Here is a 14,704-nt window from a genome sequence, read left to right as displayed (position 1 = left end):
CGAATTCCACAGATTCACTAATAGGCATCCGTTAGTCTCGTGAGACCATAGATTTGTGCCTTGGAAGGTTTTCCAGGGTGCAGGCCTGGGCAGGGTTGCATGGGAGACCAGCAGTTGCCCAAACTGCAAGCCTTCCCCTCTCCATGCCACCAATGTTGTCCAAGGGAAGGGCACTAGGACCCAAGCAGCTTGGAACTGGTGTCGTCGCAGAGCAATGTGTTGTTAAGTGCATTGCTCAAGGACACAACACGCTGCCTCAGCTGAGGCTCGAACCAGTGACGTGCATATCACTAGACCAATGCCTTATCCACTAGGCCACACGCCAACACAGATTCACTACTCTGGCAAAAGAAATTCCTCCTCATCTCTGCTCTGAAGGGACGTCCCTCTATTTTGAGGCTGTGCCCTCTGGTGCTAAACACCCACAACAGAAAATATCCTCGCCACACCCACTCTATCTAGGGCTTTCAACATTCAATAGGATTCAATGAGATCTTCCTTAATTCTTCTAAACTCCAGTGAGGACAGGCCCAAAGCCATCAAACACTCCTCATGCGTTAACCTTTCATTTCCAGAATCATTCTAGTGAACCTCCTCTGGTCCCTCTCCAATGCCAGCACATTATTTCTTAGATAAGAGACGCAAAACTGCTCACAGTTCTCCAAGTGTGGTCTGACCAATGCCTTCCAAAGCCTCAGTATTACACCCTTGCTCTTATATTCTAGTCCTCTAGAAACGAATGCTAACATTACATTTGCCTTCCTTACCATCGACTCAACCTGCAGGTTAACCTTTAGTGAATTCTGCACAATGAATCGCAAGGACCTTTGCACTTCTGAGTTTCGAATTTTCTCCAAGTTTAGAAAATACTCTATGCCTTTATTTCTTCTACCAAAGTGTATGACTATACAGTCAGCCCTCCTTATCCGCGGGGCATTGGTTCCGGGACCCCCCATGGATACCAAAACACACGGATGCTCAAGTCCCTTATTTAATCTCTCTTAGTACGGTGGTCTTTCAGACCCAGCAGAACCCCAGACTTTATTTAACATGTCTCAGTGCAGTGGACATTAGGACCTGGCGGCTTAGCTCTGAATCCGCAGTATTTCTGTTCACGAAAATAATCACGATCATGATTGAAAATAAGGTAGAAGTAATAAAGCGATCGGAAAGAGGTGAAACGCCATCGGTCATTGGAAAAGCGTTAGACTACAGTCGGTCAACGATCGGAACAATTTGAATGGAGCATGTGAAAGGCCCTGCTCCGTTGAAAGCTACAAATTATTACTCAGCCACGCAGTGGTTTAATTATTGAAATACGTATGCTTCTTAAGTGTTTTATATGCATAGAAAGGTAAAATATGTACTATATACTAAGAAAAACGTTTGACTAACTGATGCTAAATAATACCGGATGTACCTGTTCCGACTTCAAATCCGACTTAAAGACGGACTCAGGAATGGAACTCATTCATAACCCGGGGACTGCCTGTACTTTTAAGTCATTTTGAGATTACTTATAATACCTAATACAATGTAAATACTATGTAAATAATTGTTGTACTGTAGTACTTAGGGAATAATGACAAGAAAAAATAGTCTGTACATGCTCAAACGACGAGTGCTGGAGAGAGAACTTCTGGGTTTTCCCGATCCGCGGTTGGTTGAATCCGCGCATGTGGAATCCATGGATAAGGAGGGCCGACTGTACACTTCTCTACTCCATATTCCATCTGCCAGTTATTTGCCCATTATCTCAATGTGTCTCAAGTCCTTCTGCAGACTCCCTACATCCTCAACGCTACCTAACTGCCCTCTACCCATCTTCATATTGTTGACAAACTTGGTCACAAAGCCATCAATGCCATTATCCAAGTCATTGACATATAATGTAAAAAGAAGCAGTCCCAAAACTGCCCCCTGCAGAACACCACAAGGCAGCTAACCAGAAACAGACCTCTTTATTCCCATTCTTTGCCTCCTGCCAGTCAGCCAATCTTCTGTCTATTCTGCTATCTTTCCAATAATACCAGTAATATCTTGTTGAGCAGCTTCATATGCAGCACCTTGTCAAACGCTTTCTGAAAATCCAAGTAAAGAACATCCTCTGACTGTCCCTTGCCTATTCTGCCAGTTATTTCTTCAAAAAATTCCAACAGATTTGTCAGGCAAGATTTCCCCTTAAGTAAGCCATGCTGACTTTGGCCTATTTTATCACGTGCCTTCAAGTACCCTGAAACCTCATCCTTAATAATGGACTCCACCATCTTTTCAACCAGTGACTTCAGGCTAACTGGCCTATAATTTATTTTCTTCTGCCTCTCCCTTCTTAAGGAGTGGAGTAACATTTGCAAACTTCCAGTCCTTGGAACCATTCCAGAACCTATTGATTCTTGAAAGATCATTACTAATGCCTCCACAATCTCTTCAGCCACCTCTTTTAGAACCTTGGGGTGTAGTCCATCTGGCCCAGATGATTTATCTACCTTCAAATATTTCAGCTTCCCAGGCACCTTCTTAGTAATAGCAACACACTCACTTCTGTTCAGATGGTCTCCAATTCCTGGCATGCTGCTAGTGTCTTCTACATTGAAGAATGATGCAAAATACTCATTAAGTTCGTCCACCATTTCTTTGTTCCCTATTACTGCACTATCTCGCCAGCATTATTTTCCAGTGATCTGATATCCACTCTTGCCTCTTTTTCACTCTTTAAGTACCTGAATAAACTTTTGAAATCCTCTTTTATATTATTGGCTAGCTTACCTTCATAGTTCTCTTTTCTCTCTTATGTCTTTTTAGCTGCCTTCTGTTGGTTTCCCAATTATCTAACTTCCCACTAATGTTTGCTATATTATATGCCTTCAACCTTTCCTTTTATGCTGTATTTGACTTCTCTTGTCAGCCATGGTTACACCTCATACTTCCTTTAGAATACTTCTTCATCTTTTGATATATCTATCCTGAGCCTTCTGAATTTCTCCCAGAATCTCCAGCCATTGTTGTTTTCTGGTCATCCCTGCTAGTGTCCCCTTCCAATCAACAGGCTAGCTCCTCCCTCATGTCTCTGTAATACCCTTTTTACTATAATACTGATGACTTTATCATCTCCCTCTCAAACTGCAGGGTGAATTCCTATTGCGACCACTGCCTCTTAAGGGTTCCTTTACCTTAGTCTCCCTAATCAAATCTAGTTCATAATCTAGAATTGTCTTTCCCCTGGAGCAGGGGTTCCCAACCATTTTTATGCTATGGATCCCTACCATTAACCGAGGGGTCTGTGGACCTCAGGTTGGGAACCCCTGCACTGGAGGACTCAACCACCTCAGCAGCATCATTTTCCACTCAAAGGCATATGACAAATTCCCTCTTTTGGGATTGATCATCAACCTGATTTTGCATATTGAAATCCTCCATGACATTAACACAACATTACCCTTTTTGACTTGCCCTTTCTATTTCCCATTTTAATTTATACCTCACATCCTGGCTACTGTTCAGAAACCTGTATGTTAACTCCCATCAGAGCCTTTACCTCTGCGCTTTCTTAACGCTACCCACAAGGATTCTACATTCTCCCATACCATATCACCTCTTTCTAAGATACTGATTTCAATTTTTAAACCACCAGAGCCACCCCACCCCCTCTGCCTAACTGACTGTCCTTTCAATACAATGTGTGTCCTTGGATGTTAAGCTTCAAATTATGACCTTCTTTCAGCCACAACTCAGTGATGCCCACAACGCCAATCTCTAACTGCATTAGGATGTCATCTATCTTATTCTGTACACTGTGTACATTCAAATATAACACCTTCAGCCCTGTATTCATCACCCTGTTCGATTTTGCCCCCAGGTTACACTTCAACTCATTCCAGTCACTGCAATTTTGCCCTATCACTTCTGCCTGTCCTTCCTCACAGTCTCACTGTACACTGCATCTATACCAATTGCCCAATCACTCCTGTTCACATTCCCTACCAAATTAGTTTAAATCCTCTCCAGCAGCTCTAGCAAACTTGCCCTCAAGGACATTGGTCTCTCTTGGGTTCAGTTGTAACCCATCCTTTTTGTGCAGGTCTCATCTTCTCCAGAAGAGATACCCATGATCCAGAAATCTGAAACCCTGCCCTCTGCACCTATTCCTCAGTTATTCATTCAACTGTACTATCATCCTATTCCTGGCTGGACTAGCACACGGCATTGGCAGAAATCCAGACATGACTACCTTGGATATCCTGCTATTCAGCCTTTTCCCTAATTCCGTATACTCACTGCGCAGAACTTCTTTCTCTTTCTACCTACATGATTGGTGCAAATGTGCACAATGATCTCTGGCTGTTCACCCTCCCTTGAGAAGATTCTGCAGGCACTGAGATCTTCTTGATCCAAGAAGAAGATCCACAAGAACATTAAGCAATAGAAACAGAAACAACTCACTCAGCCTTTTGTGCTTGCTCTACTATATTAAAAATTATTCCTCTTCTTTTACCATGATTCATTTTATATCAATAGAAATTATTGACTTCTCTTTCAAATATCACTCAGAGGCTGATCCTCTTGGGGAGAGAATCCCAAATATTCACAACTCCCAGGTTAAGAAAAAGATACTTGCAGCTCACACCTAAATGGCTAACCCTTTACTCAAGGCTGTGACCCCTGGTTCTAGATACCACAAGCCAGAGCAAATGCCACCTCTGAATTCTGTCAAGCCCTTTAAAATTTTTCTGTTTCAATAAAATGACCTCTCACTCTTGTAAACTAAAGAGAATAAAGGGCCAGAGTGCTTAATATCTCTCATCCCCTTCCCAGGAATCAATCTGAAGAATCTCCAATACACTCTCTCTGTCACAATTACATCCGCCTGAGGTAGAAAAATCAGACCTGAATGTAATATTCCCTGTATAGTTACAGGGAACTTCATTTGCTCTTGCAATAAAGTAGGATTCCTTGCTCTGATCCACAAGAGGATAATCAGGAATGACTTGCCCTGATTTGTCTTCCATTCACCTCTCTTTTGATGGGAAAAAATGTTTGTACACAACAGGAGCAAGGAAAACACAGGTTATTCATGGTTGTAAACACAAAACTATCACACAAATAACCTGGTTTTGAACACCGTGTACTTAGACTCCAACGTGGTCCCAGATTTAGTTTTCAAAACAAACACTGATTTTCAAACACTTGAAAAGCATTTTCTCCTATTTAAAGATACATATTAAATATATTGATTCAACCTAAAATAGACACTTGATAAGCAAAACACAAAAAAAGAATGTTAAACAGGATTTAAAGAACTCTAAACAGTTTCCTAATATGAATCAATTCATATTCTTATGCAAGATAATCAGTTCCCCAATATCCAAATAACATTGCACCACATTACTGTAATTTCAGTGATGGTCTACACTTGTGAGTGAGACATGTTTTTGACCACAATAAAGGACAGTCAAATCAAAAATGTAGGTCTTTACCTCACCAGCACTGTGGCTGCGCTGCCTTTGTAAGTGTTGCCGATGAACTAATGCAATTGAGGGCCTGGCAGTCTGAAGAGGGAGCCTTGGGTCTATGAAAGTGGTGCTGCGAGAATTGTGATCAACAAAAAAGGGCTGGAAAAGGACACATAAAATCAGGAGCTTGCGACTGCATGCTATTGTGTACAGTTCCAAATTAGTCACTTAAAGTTGTGAAAACAAACACTTCTTTGATAATGAAAGTGCACCTTTAAATATGACTGACCAATGTCGGGTGTCTAAACAAACTTTGTCCATTATTCCCTGTTCACTAAAGCCAAATATTTATCTCATCTACAAAATAGTTCTGAGATTGGAAACAAACCCAGTACATTTGTACAATATGGTTAATATGTAGTGGTTAATTTAAAATTCTGTGTGGTCTCACCTTGTCAAATGTCCAACATTTGATATAACATAACAGAAGGTAACTGACTGTTCTCATTAACATGGGACTCATGACAACTGTCAGGTTAGCCGCCAGCTAGTTATAAAATCAACTTGCCTTATTCCACTTCGTAAACTGAACTGCATAGATTTTAAGTAATCCTGTAGCGGTGTGCTACACGCAGTGCTAAAATAACGACACGGAGTCGGTAAACTGCAATTAAAGATGATTTTATTTGAACTTCACAGCCTTGCTTTAAAGCCTCCCTCATCCCGCCCTCCCCGGGCGCGGATGCTCTAAGGGACACATACTCACAAACCCCCGCAGGCTTTTTTCCCTTTGTTGTGGACCTGGCCTTTGTGCCTGCGCGCTGGCTATTTGTGAGCTGGTTCGAGTGCACTAGGAAGTGGGTCGCCACAATCCCACACATTTTCTGCTGCACAAGGATACCTCAGCAATCAAATAATAATAATTTTAGAATGGGTGGGGGGGATGCAGCCACCAGCTTTTGGACGGACAAGTCTTATGAAAGGAATGCTTGGTAGTATAACGACTGCTCACAAATTTCTTCAGATTATTCGGATAGATTGAGCGATGATAGGTCTGACCCAGTTTACCCTCTTCCCTCCACCACTTTGAGCGTTACTCTGCCTCAAGGTAAGTCACAGACATTCAGAATGGAAACAAATCCTTCAGCCCATCTGATCCTTGACAACCAAGATTCCCATCTAAGCTAGGTATGGACCACATCTTTCTAGACCTTTCCTATCTATGTGTTCGTCCAAGTACCTTTTAAATACTGTTAACTACCTTTCTCAACCACTTCCACTGGCAGTTCATTCCATACACTTAACACCACCTGGACGAAACCCCTCAGGTTCCTAATAAATCTCTTCTCTTTCTCACCTTAAATTATCCCTCCTACATCTTGATACGCCAACTCTGGAGGAAATTCTGTGCATATTAATGAGACCGTGTGCAAAAGGACTGTGTGCTTTGTGGTTATAAAACTGTATTATTGCTGGGACCAGCAGATTCAGAAGACATGCTGACCTTTTCTTTTGTAAAGATCCATCCTTTTTAACATTGCTGAACAAAACAAGCCCGACCTATCTAATGAGGAACTAATCACTTGATTGTCAAGAGGAAACTGAAGGAATCACCCCCAAGATTTCTAATCAGAGCATGAATTTAAGAGTAAAATGTATTAATTCTAAAAACTCAATTGAAATGCTATGAAATCATGCTACGAATCTGGCAGACTAAAATTACTTATTTTATATACTTCAGTCTAAACTGGAATCTTTTATAAAAATTTTGTGAAAACTTGAGCTTGGTCCAAAAGTTTCACTAAGTGATGTGGTCAGCAGACATTGCGATCAAGTTCATGAAATGGGCTCTCTCCTCCATGCTACTCACCTTCCCCTGATGGTCGTGCTTCATCTCCCAGCCTCGCGGAAGCTCCAGCTGTTTATTAGCAAATAAGTTCAGGAATGCCACCAGGTCTCGATTGTGCTGATAGCGTTCAAAGTTATGGGCATCTCGCCTTACTTTGGTGACCATGTGTTTCAAACATGTGTTGGTCGAAAACATTCGATAGGCACGCTGATAAGAAACAAAGTTAAAGGAAATGATGACTGGTGTATGTAAAATGTTATATATAGCTCAGGCACTTTCAAATAGTGCCAATATTTGCAAAGAGATCCTTTAAAAATGATTGCATTTGACAACTTCCCATTGACCAGATATAACTAAAACTGTGATTTCCATGAACAGCTTGATTAGCCATGGCTTTGTTTAATGCCTTTCAATCCTGATGTTATTTATGTATTGAGATAAAGTGCAGAATAGGACCTTTCGAGCCACGCTGCCCAATTCTAGCCTAATCACGGGACAATACATGGTGACCAATTAACCCACCAACCAGCACATCTTTGGACTGTGTGTGGAAACTGGAGCACCCGGAGGAAACCCACCTGGTCACAGGGACAACGTATAAACTCCTTACAAGTAGCGGCAGGAATTGAACCTGGGTCACTTGCACTGTTAGGTGTTGAGCTCTCACACTCACGAGCATCTCACATTTTAAAAATATAAACAATAAAGCATGAACAATAATCTCTGAGATAAAAAAGTCCCCAATTTTACATCATGTTGCTGCTTTAGTGCTCAAGTTCTTTAAAATGGTTATTAAATCAGATTAAGATAAATCAACATTTCATAAGCCTCTCTTAAATTTCCTGTTTGCAACGAAATTAAGTTCAATACTTTGAGCATCACCTGAAATTTTGATTCAGTCATTCATGTGGCTTTTACCCAAACCCTTTCCGATTCAATCAACCTATCTTAAAGTATGATTCACAGGATATCTGGATTATGATCAGATACAGACACTCACAAGAAGTTTCTTTGAAATAAAATAATTGTACCTTTCCTTTCCCACCTGTTACATCCATCTGTTTGATTTATTTTGCATTTGCTGCAATGAAGTGCATGTCATATTTACCCATGCAATTTCTCTATTACTTGCTGCAAATATTTACCATGACATTATACAGCACGGAAACAGTCCCCTTGGACCAATTAATCCATGCTGACTCAGGTACCGACCTGAGCTAGTCGTATTTTCCTGCAGTTAGCCCATATCCTTCTAAACATTTCCCACCCACGTATCTGTCTAAAATGTCCTTTAAACATCGTGCCCACCTCTACTATTTCCTCAAGTGCTCATGCCATATACCCACCATCCTCTGTGTGTAAAACGTCTCCCCCCCCCCACCCTCCCAGGTCCATTTAAATCTTTCCCTTTTCACCTCAAACCTGTGCCCTCTACAAGGTCATCCCTCAGCCTCCATCACTCCAGGGACAACAGCCCCTGTCGATCCAGCCTCTCCTTATAACTCAAGTCCTCCAAACCTGGCAACATCCTTGTGAAGCTTTTCTGCACCTTTTCCAGCTCGACATCCTTCCGATAGTGAAGAGACCAGAAATACATAAAATTCTTCAAATGCAATCTCCCAATGGCTTGTACAGCCATAACACCAAGGCCCATTTCCTGTACTCTGAGGCCTGAAAAATGAAGGCAGGTAGGTCATGTGCCTTCTTCACCACTCTGCCACTGTCAGGGAACAACAAACTTGTACCTTGAGAGCTCCCTTTTCTTCAACAATCTCCAGGGCCCTGCCATTTACTGTGCAAGTCCAGCCCTGAACTTCACAAAAATACACCTCACACCGGTCAGAGCTAAACTCCATCTGTCCACTTTCCTAGTTGATCCAAGTCCCTATGAAGCCTTAGACAACCTTCTTCAACATCCGCTCTACCACCAATTTTCGTGTCATCTGCAGAATTACTAACCATGCCACCTATGTTCTCATCCAAATCATTAATATGGATGATAAAAAAATAGGGGTCCAGCACCAATCCCTATGGCACACCACTGGTCACAGGCCAGCAATCTGATAAACAACTCTCCAGTACTACTTTCTGCCACTCCATGTGTTCTAAATACTAACAGTAATCCAGATACACGTGAAGTGGATACTTCGTTTACTTTTTATGTTGACTTTCATATGGCTAGATCGCAGAGTCTACACAAGCCAAGCCATAGTAAGTGGTAATGAGAGAGGATACATCAGCTCAATAATTGTCACCACCACATGGCCTTCCCCATATCTCCAATTTCCAGTGTTTTGTACATATCATTGCAGCAAATTAAATACATCCTTATTCTTCTTTGACAGATGTTCTGATGTAACTGATGGCTATGTTCAGTTTATGCTATTTAAAAACTTTATGATACAAACCTATCTTTAATTCATTTTAATTTTATTGTTTTTAATCCTCAATTTGATACATAATATCTATTGTTTTCTAAACTCTGGTGGAGATAAGGTGGGTAAGTAATATTGTTAACATAACCTTTTCTGAAAGCATAAATGTTCACTATCTTAGAATGCATGGTAACTTCTGGTTGCATAGATGGGCTAACTTAATTTAAAAAAAACAGCTAAACAAGCATGACACTTGTGCCTAAAATTCAGGATTAAATTAATTCTTCCAAAATGCTCTCATCTTGGGCTCAAGGTGCCCGTGCACACCACACTGCAGTGCAGCTTGGGGCAGCAGGAGTTCCCCATGCTCTCAGAGAAATCAGGACATTCAGCTGAATAAAAGAACAGGATCATTCGCTTACAGGATTGGAATGGAGCACTGTGAAGAATTCCGGGCTGGTGAAGAATTTGACAGGAGGAGACTGCAGAAGCAAATTCATCCTGGTGCGAGTCGCAGAGTGAGAAAATGTAGGTTCTCTCCTGAAATCTATCGAGACAAAGCAACAGTCATGTTGACGATTACCTCTATTTGGCATGCTTATCACGAACAATCACTGCTAACAAATTAAGTTTATCGACATCTTCTCACTGAGTGATGGCCAATATGTACTATTTTATACCACACAATATTAAATGTTATTTTGTTAACTGTTTATGATGTAAGAGTGCAGTTTTTAGCCCTTACTTTAGATAGTGCTTTACAACAATTTATTGCTATCACTCTTTAAAGCACTGAGGCACTTTGGGGCAGGAATATTTGGCATTGAGCCACATTAATAGACATTTTTCCCCAAAAATTGCAGCTACAGAAATAAAGAATGCTGAAGAGTTCAACAGGTCAGGCAGCATCAGCGAGGAGAAAAACTGCGTAGATATTTCATTCTCTGATTGCTTACCCATTATCAATCATCTCCAAAGCCCATACTCAAGCAGCTGCCTTCACAATTACCCATCCTAACCAAGAAATTTCCTCTCCAGACATCATTATTCTCCAGACATCATTTTCTACACTACCCACTCCTCCCCTTCTTTACTCACCACCACCCCCCCCCACCAACAATCCACTTCCATTAAATTTGTTTCACGGTCTCGAGTCTCCACAATGCCACAGAAAAGCCCTGCACATTGCACATGCATACAATGAAGTATTGGAGTCTTGGGACTTCACAAACAACGTGCATAGGCCATAGCACAGTGTTGCGTTAACAAACCCCATCCTCCCGTCACCACAACAGGGATCGTGCTCTCCTTGTCCTCACCTACCACCCAACCAGCCTCCGGATCCAGCATATTATCCTCCGCAACTTCCGCCACCTTCAACAGGTCCCCACCACTAAGGACATCTTTCCCTCTCTACCCCTCTCTGCTTTTCGCAGGGATTGTTCCCTCTGCAACTGCCTGGTCCACACGTCCCTCCCCACAGATCTCCCTCCTGGTACTTATCCCTGTAAGCACAAGTGCTACACTTGTCCCTACACCTCCTTTCTTACCACCACTCAGGGCCCCAAACAGTCCTTCCAGGTGAGGCAACACCTCACTTGTGAGTCTGTTGGGGTCATCGATTGCATCCGTTGCTCCCGGTGCAGCCTCCATCGGCGAGACCCGACACAGATTGGGGGACCGCTTCGTCAAGCACCTCCACTCCCATCTGCCACAACAGACAGGATCTCCCAGTTGCCACCTACTTCAACTCTGCTTCACATTCCCATTCGGATATGTCCATACATGGCCTCCTCTACTGCCATGATGAGGCCAAACTCAGGTTGGAGGAGCTACACCTCATATACCGTCTGGGTAGTCTCCAGCCCCTTGGTATGAACATCGAATTCTCCAAATTCCGGTAATTCCCTCCCTCTCCCTTCACCCATCCCACTTTCACTCTGCCTCCTCTTCCAGCTGCCTATCACCTCTCTCTTGATTCTGCCTTCTTCTACTACCCATAGTGCTTTCCCCTTAGATTCCTTCTTCACCTCTCCTGCCTATCCCCTCCCTGCTTTCCCTCCCCCACCCCTTGATCTTTCCTCTGATTGGTTTTTCACCTGGCACCTTCCACCCTCCCCACACCTTCTTTATAAGGCCCCTGCCCCCTCCTTCTTCAGTCCTGACGAAGGGTCTCGGCCCGAAACGTTGACTGCTCATTTCAACAGATGCTGCCCGACCTGCTGAGTTCATCCAGCTTGTTTGTACGTGTTGCTTTAACAAATATTTTGACATGCAATACAATTTCCAAGCCATCATCTTGAATTTAACGTTGGATCTAGAACTACAATGCAGTTTTATAGAGGAACTTTAAATGTTTTTAAAATTAGTTTTCTTTCTTTTAAAATAATAAGATCATAAGACATAGGAACAGAATTAGGGCATCTGCCTGTTCGAGTCTGCTGCACCATTACATCAGGGTGATCCATTTTCTGTCTCAGCTCCAATCTCCCATCTTCTCCCTGTATCCCTTCATGCCCTGACCAATCAAGAAGCTATCAACCTCTGCCTTAAATATACAATCAAACTTGGCTTCCACTGCTACCTGTGACAAAGAAATCCACAGATTCATCACTCGCTTTTTAAAGAAATTCTTCCTCACCTCTGTTCTAAAAGAACACCCCTCTATTCTGAGGCTGTGTTGTGTCCTCTGGTCTTAGACTCTCCCACCATAGGAAACATCCTTTCCATATCCACTCTATGACGACCTTTCACCATTTGATAGATTTCAATGAGGTCACCTCTCATTCTTCCGAATTCCAGTGAATACAGGCCCAGAGATATCAAACACTCTTCAAATGACAAGCCATTCAAACCTGGAATCATTTTTGTGAACCTCCTTTGAACCCTCTCCATTTTCAGCACATCTTTTCTAAAATAAGGGACCCAAAGCTGCTCACAATACTCCAAGGGAGGCTTCACCAGTGTTTTATCAAGTCTCAATGTTACATCCTTGCATTTTTATTCTACACGCCACGGAAACTGGCATAAGCACCAGCCTGATGAGCCTGTACTTTAACTTTAATTTTTATTCTAGTCATGAAATGAATGCTAACATTGCATTTGCCTTCCTCACCACAGACTCAACCTGCAAATTAACCTTTAGGGAATCCTGCACAAGGACTCCCAAGTCACTTTGTGGATCAGTTTTTTGTATTTTCTCTCCACTTGGAAAATAGTCAACCCTTTCATTTCTTCTTATTTCTTCATTTCTTATACTTCCCGACACTGGATTCCATCTGCCACTTCTTTGCCCATTCTCCTAATCTGTCTTAGTGCTTCTGTAGCCTCTCTACTTCCTCAAAACTACCTGCCCCTCCACCTATCTTCGTATCATCTACGAACTTCGCAAGAAAGCCATCAATTCTGTCATCAAAATCATTAACATATAATGTAAAAACAATCAGTCACAATAGAGACCTGTGGAACACCACTCGTCACCGGCAGCCAACCAGAAAAAGGCTCCACTCTTTGCCTCTTGCTAGTCAGCCACTGCATTATCCATGCTAGAATCTTCCCTGTAAGACCATGGGCTCATACCTTGTTAAGCAGCCTCATGTGTGTCACCTTGTCAAAGGCCTTCTGAAAATCCAAATACACAACATCAACCAATGCTCCTGTGTCTATCCTGCTTGTAATTTGTGCAAAGACACATTACCAACAGTCACACACAGTAAGCACACACAAGATCACAATCACATAATAAGAGTCCCGAAGCCCACCTCCATGCGATGCCACGGCTTGGTACTTGATGCATAGAAGTCAACAAACGCTCTCTCCCTGCCTCTCTCTTCTGCCCTTTCTTCTGCCTCTCTCCCTTCTAGAAGAGTGGAGTGACATTTGCAATTTTCCAGTCTTCCAGAAAATAGTGATCATTACTACTGCCTCCACAATCTCTTTAGTCATCTGTTTCAAAACCCTTGGATGTACACCATCTGGTCCAAGCGACTTATCCACTTCCAGACCTTTCAGTTTCTCAAGAACCTTCTCCCTAGTAATGGTAACTTCACACACTTCATGACCCCTGACACCTGGAACTTACACCATACTGCTAGTGTCTTCCACAGTGAAGACTGATGCAAAATACTTACTCAATTCATCCTCCATTTCCTTGTCCCCCATTACTACCTCTCCAGCATGGTTTTTCCAGTAGTCCGATATCCACTCTCACCTCTCTTTTACACTTTATGTATCTGAAGGAACTCCTGGTATCTTCTTTAATATTATTGACTGGCTTACTTTCATATTCCATCTTTACCTTCTTATTGACTTTTTTCAGTTGCCTTTTGGTGGTATTTGAAAGCTTCCCACTAATTGTTGCTGTATTATATACCCTGTCTTCTGCTTTTACGGTGGCTTTGACTTCTCTAGTTAGCCACGGGTTGTGTCCTCCTGCCTTTAGAATACTTCTTCCTCTTTGGTATGTATATATCCTGTGTCTTGTGAAGTCCTTCTAGAAATTCCAGCCATTACTGCTCTGCCATCATCCCTGCCTGGTAATGTTATTTGTTTAAACTGAATTTTTTGAATCGAATTTATTTAATTCTTACATCCATCCCACAACTTGTGGGTGTAAAAATATTTGTGCCATGACTCTGTCACAATGTACAGACACGTGAACTTAAAAGTATAATAGCTTGTAGAAAGAAGCTGCCCTCTAGCCTGTTGGTCCTGGCTTTAATGCTGTGGTACTGGTTTCCAGACAGAAGCAGCTGAAACAGTTTATGGGTGGGGTGACGTAATGATCTTCTGGGCCTTCTTTCTGCACCTACTGCTGTAGATATCCTCAATGAAGGGAAGTTCATGTCCACAGATGCGCTGGGCTGCCCGTACCACTCTCTGCAGTGCCCAGCGGTCAAGGTTGGTGCAGTTCCCGTACCAGGCGGTGATACAGTCAATCAGGATGCTCTCAATGGAGGATCTGGGGGCTCATGCCGAATGAAAATTTGAGGGTTCATGAGAATTCAGAACTCTGGGCACTCAAACTTGGA

General features: G+C 42.4%; 1 protein-coding gene across 10 annotated transcripts in view; it reads right to left on the bottom strand.

Moving 5' to 3' along the window:
• LOC140728349 (E3 ubiquitin-protein ligase HECW2-like) overlaps nt 1–14,704 on the bottom strand; it is a 318,336-nt gene that overhangs the window by 87,364 nt on the left and 216,268 nt on the right. For 9 of the 10 annotated variants that reach the window (XM_073046945.1, XM_073046949.1, XM_073046955.1 and 6 more), the window contains 3 exons: nt 10,097–10,221; nt 7,321–7,506; nt 5,475–5,609 (listed from right to left, as the gene is read on the bottom strand). In XM_073046945.1, the coding sequence (XP_072903046.1) occupies nt 5,475–5,609; nt 7,321–7,506; nt 10,097–10,221 (446 nt within the window). The remainder of the gene's footprint in view (nt 1–5,474; nt 5,610–7,320; nt 7,507–10,096; nt 10,222–14,704) is intronic. The other variant, XM_073046950.1, reaches the window with a different exon arrangement.

The sequence above is a fragment of the Hemitrygon akajei genome, chromosome 5 (genome assembly GCF_048418815.1).
Source record: "Hemitrygon akajei chromosome 5, sHemAka1.3, whole genome shotgun sequence".
Classification (NCBI taxonomy): Eukaryota; Metazoa; Chordata; class Chondrichthyes; order Myliobatiformes; family Dasyatidae; genus Hemitrygon; species Hemitrygon akajei.
This window is presented reverse-complemented; position numbering and strand designations above follow the sequence as displayed.